The sequence below is a fragment of the Montipora foliosa genome, chromosome 9 (assembly GCF_036669935.1).
Source record: "Montipora foliosa isolate CH-2021 chromosome 9, ASM3666993v2, whole genome shotgun sequence".
Taxonomy (NCBI): domain Eukaryota; kingdom Metazoa; phylum Cnidaria; class Anthozoa; order Scleractinia; family Acroporidae; genus Montipora; species Montipora foliosa.
The window spans coordinates 16,063,458-16,068,457 of record NC_090877.1 but is presented as its reverse complement, the minus strand read 5'-3'; the positions used below and the strand labels follow the sequence as shown (position 1 = coordinate 16,068,457).

Genomic DNA, 5,000 nt, shown 5'->3' with positions numbered 1-5,000 from the left:
TAAAAGAAAGTCATTTCATGGAAAACAAGGAGTAAGCCATCTCTTAATGGAGGTTAACTACAACAAATCTACTTGGCGTTGTTGAGAAAAAATATGATTAATTGCGACCACAGAATTCGTCTTATGCACATTCCTGTATCACTGTCTTCATTTCACCGGACGGGGAGTTTTGCAATTAGCAAGGATCACCGGTTGCCGGTTTTGGTAGCTTCGGCAGCTTCCTTCGCTGTGAAAGAAACAAAACAACACCGATCTGAACCACATTCCACATTTACAAGAATAATCAGCCCAAAAGTTTTGAACAAGTTTCGGTCGACAAAGAAAGGCCCGAATTATACAGCAATTTTTTTCGTTGACACTTCAGAACAAGATAACTGGTAGTATACTACTTATGACAGCGGATCGAGAATAGCTCCTTCAATCATTCGTCCAGTGCTAAAGTTGACAAAAATCAGCACACATGATTTTCCATGAAGACAATTTGAAACCATGTTTAACCAAACAGCGGCTTTAAAGGAGAGTATCATGGGAGTGCGCATGTTCAAGCCGTAGGGAATGTCACCGTTTATAAGCCAATCGGAAGCGACGTTATAATACGTGCGTGGAATTTACACGTGCGCGTGAAAATCTCGCTTATCCCTTAGCTCATTAATGATTGTTTAATAACCGAGAAATTCTTGTAAGTACGTGTAAATTTCTCACACGAATTATAACCAAGTGAAGCTATGATCCTCGCAGTTATGAACGCAGCGTAGAGAAGCCTGAAAATTCAGCACTTCAACGGGGTTTGAACCCGTGACCTCGCGATGCCGGTGCGATGAATTATAACGAATCACAACGTCGCTGTTGTCGTAGACCGCGTATTTTATTTGGTCCTGCAGAGTTCGTCAATTTTTAATAAAGTGTTACTTATCGCACCCTGCGAACAGAGCCTCTCTAAAACTCCACAGAGCAGCGAGAAAGAGAGGCTCTGTAGAAATCGTCAGCCCAATTTTCTGGGCTAGTCACTCCGGGTCAAACCGGTTTAGGCGGCGCGCGCATCATATTTTTGACAATGCGAAGATCAAAATCGAGCCTTCAGTACAAAAAACAATATGGCGTCTAGGAGTACGATCGAGACTTGACCTGGGTTTGAGACTGTCACCAAGCAACGGCTTGCGCATACTCAATAAAGACTTTTAAAACACGATTTCTGCAGAGTCCTTTCTTTCTCGTCGAGTAAGAAAGGCTCTTGCAGGGTGTACTTATCGCGGCTTAAAAGTAAAGCCGTCCTCAAAATTAAAAGAGAGGAAAATTTAGTTATTACGTTGCTTCCGATTGGCTCATAAATGATGACATTCGTTACGACTAGAACATGAGCAATATCGTGATACTCTCCCTTTAAAGTGCCCCTGTGACCAAAAAATCAATTCATATTTTTCTTTGAATTTCAAAACTATGTTAACAAAACACTAAGTGACCCACGTTTTAAGCCTTGATTTCAAAAAGACACCTCTTTATTTTAACTGTAATTTTCCTATTTAATGGTCCGCCATTACTAACATTATGTTCTTGAGAGAGCTGGATCGAGGAGAAAATTACGTCAAAGGCTCACTAGTTTAAGAATGCAATACGTGTGTACGCCGCAGAATTAATATGCAGCACGGGGGTTTTGGGCTTTCAGACTTTCAAACTCACGCTTTGCATATATAATAAGCTGCGTTCACACGCTGAAATTTTAAGCTAGTGAGCCTCTGACGTCACTTTTCCCTGGATCCAACCGTCTGAGGTCCAATCGGTCAGTTTTGAACGTGAGTAATGGCGGACCGTGAAATCCAAAACTTACACTCAAAGTAAACGGCCTTTGGATAAAAATCAAAGCTCAAAATTTTGCCAGTCAGGTGTTAAGCAAACACACTTTCAAAATCTGAAGGAAAAAAGGAAGTGGTTTTTTTTTTTTTTTTTTATCACAGGGGCACTTTAAGCTTTGGTATGAATGAGGCACAAGGCTGAAACTGCAAACAAAACGGATAAGTGACTTTACTAGGGCAACTTTCATATGACTTTGAAAAATAAACTTGAAAACAAATTAAACAAAAATGCAAAACATTTAATTGGCTTATCGAACAAAAACAAACGAGCGTGAATTCCCATTGGCTTGGCGAAAGGGGATGCAAACAACGTTATCTTTCCATGGAACTTTCTGAAATGCGATCGGCATTTCGCTTTGACGTCATTTGAAATGCCGTTTACTGCCCACATTAGAAGTTTTCTTGGCAAAGCTTTGTTTTTATGTTGCCAAACATTGGTCCGTGAAACACAATTAATTGCGAACACTTTTTGAAAGCCATACGAAAGTCGCTCTATTACAGAGGCACTTTAAACGTTCTGCCAAACCTTTCTTCTGTTCCTCTCGTTTTCTTGCAGCTTCTTCTCTCTGTTTCCTTATAAGCGATAGCCTCGCTAAGTCGCTTCGAGCTTGATCTGTCTTTCCCTCTTCCTGCAGTTTTCTTTGTCGCAATATGTTGCGCTGCCTAGCAATTTCCTCCCTAAAAGAGTTCAAACAGTAACAAAAATAGGTCCGCAATGCGTACTTGCGTGGGATTTCAGTCAAATAAACTTTGATGAGTAGCTTTACAGTAAATGTAATACATTTTGTCATGTTATAGTGATAAATGTCGAGTAAAGATTCCGTAGAATCCCCAAGCTGCAGACGAGAAAACCGTTAGGGGAGAAACATGTTTGCACTTTTAGTTTCAAGGAAATTAGGGGTGCTTACCATTTGTCAGAATAAACCGGTTGGGATGACCGGTGAATAATGGTAACAGTTTTTGCTAAATCAGCAAACCAGACCAACGAGATGGGGCTTACCATTTGCATTTGTATTCGGCTGATGAGAGACTGGAAACAGGAAAATTTAGCAAACGGTAAGGACTGTTACGTTCGATGGGAAATGCCATTTACTATGGTTTTTGTATTTCCCAGTCAGCAGATAAAGCTGGACATGGCCCGAAGTTATCACATGGAAAGGAGGGGGCGGTGATTGACAGAGTTAAGAGTCACTGAAGTAAACATTTTGCTGGTCAGGGCTTGTAACGCATTACAATTGGGTGCATTTGAGCATATAGGTTTCTCAGCCACCAAATCTTTTGCAATTAACTGCCAAAATGTGTCAAGAGTCAACGAGCTTCAGGCATGAACACTCTACTTCAGAGACTCATAAAATATTTGTGTTTGGCAGAGGTAAATGCCGTGTACTTTTATTCATCAGCGGAAATACTGGAATCAGTCGCTAGTAGCAGAGGAGAATTTGTTTACGATAAAGCTGGATAAATCAGCAGGCACGTGCAATTGTCAGCTAAGAGTATTTGTGCTTCCAGCGTAAACTATACTTTTACAAATTAATTAGCTTTTCTGTTTTAACATTACCAGCAAATGTGAAATTTTTAACAGAAATTTTGAAGGCATTAATTTTTTAACTTGCGAATCTACAGAAAATGACGCCGTCACGCAACAAGTCAACAAATCAGAGTTAAAAGAGGGAACCTCTAGTTACTAATAGTAAATCTACAGGACAATACTGCTGGACTTTGTCATTATGTTTTATCTGTCCAATATAAGTTTGAATGCTTGACTCCTTGCAATATAGCTGGCACAACTCACTTAAATACAACCATCAGAAAGGAAGACGACTTCTCCTTACCTTGTGAGAAAACAAGTCGAAATTCGCCAAATGACAACAGCCAAGAAGAGTAATGGCCACCACACACAAACACTCATTCTGGGGTAAAGACTTGTTTCCATATCTCAAAGTGCCCTTGGACGTGAGCGGCCTGGAACAACGAAACTGAAACAACCCAAACCTATATAAAAATGCTAACCTTAGGCCTAAACATTATCTAGAGTATTGTTTAGGCCTAAGGTTACCGTAGCATTTTTGTAAACGTTTGGGTTGTTTCAGCTATTGTACCTTTCACCCCCCTACCGCCACCCCAGCCCCCTCGCGTCCAAGGGCACTTTGAGATATGGAAACAAGTCTTTACCTCATTCTGGTTATCTCATTCTCCTTCCCAGGGTCCTCTCTCTTCCTAATAGAGACCATGTGACAAACACTTGGCTCTCGCATACAAATAAAGCCAGCCACATCGCCGGTGCTGACAAAGTGTGGGGAAATCCCACACAATAATGCAAATGACCTAACAATAACAAAACTAAACACTCCAGTATACTCTATCTGCATGCCCATTCTCACAATTTTTATTAGTTCCACAAGGGGTTAATTTACAGCAGTACACCAGGCCAATTTTCTGGTTATGAACACGAACTGGCCTGGTTCTATTCATCATCTCTACACGTACTTATAAATTTTCTTTCGCTAAAAATAAGACAAAATGCCCAGCAGCAAACCCCAAAGGATGATCTCCAATACAAAACCCTACTGAACCTCGTGGTTCTGCATGTTGACAGTATGTACTTCTGTTTACAGTTCTGTTCTTATGTTTACAGTGTGTGTCTTTTCAAAAAGTAAACTCGTGACATCAAATAAATGACTGAATGATGACACTGTCATTGTAGTGGTCACTGTACCCTTTTCTACAAATTATGTACATACACGTAACACACAAGATCATAACTCAATTAGTGTGTGTTGGGGGACAAAATCAGAAAACTACAATACAATGTAACACGCTTCTCAAAAGGCCACATCGAGTTGATATTCAAAGTCACAAAATACAGCTTGTACCTGGCAATGGTGTTCATTACTTTACCTTTGTGGCAAGTCACCTATGACAACCTCTTTCAAACCATCGGCATGAAAACTAATCGGAAGATGTTACAGTCCAACATTGATGAGGCAGATGCATTTGATTAAAGCAGACTCTATCTTATCCTTAATGATGATGATAATCTTCATCTTATTATCACAATTTCAGTCAAGCTATGAAACACGTGACGAGTTGTTTTAAAATGTGCATGCTAGTTTTGAACTTTTCCATGGATATTTCCTGGACAATTATATC

At 40.1% G+C, this 5,000-nt stretch overlaps 1 protein-coding gene across 2 annotated transcripts in view; it reads right to left on the bottom strand.

The window, feature by feature from the left end:
• The window catches only part of LOC137971205 (28 kDa heat- and acid-stable phosphoprotein-like), a 10,634-nt gene that overhangs the window by 1,424 nt on the left and 4,210 nt on the right, over positions 1-5,000 (bottom strand). For both annotated transcript variants that reach the window (XM_068817970.1, XM_068817971.1), the window contains exons 5-6: positions 2,377-2,528; positions 1-226 (exon numbers count right to left, since the gene is read on the bottom strand). The exon at positions 1-226 is cut by the window's left edge. In XM_068817970.1, coding sequence (XP_068674071.1) covers positions 186-226; positions 2,377-2,528 — 193 coding nt within the window. In that variant the 3' untranslated portion in view covers positions 1-185. The remainder of the gene's footprint in view (positions 227-2,376; positions 2,529-5,000) is intronic.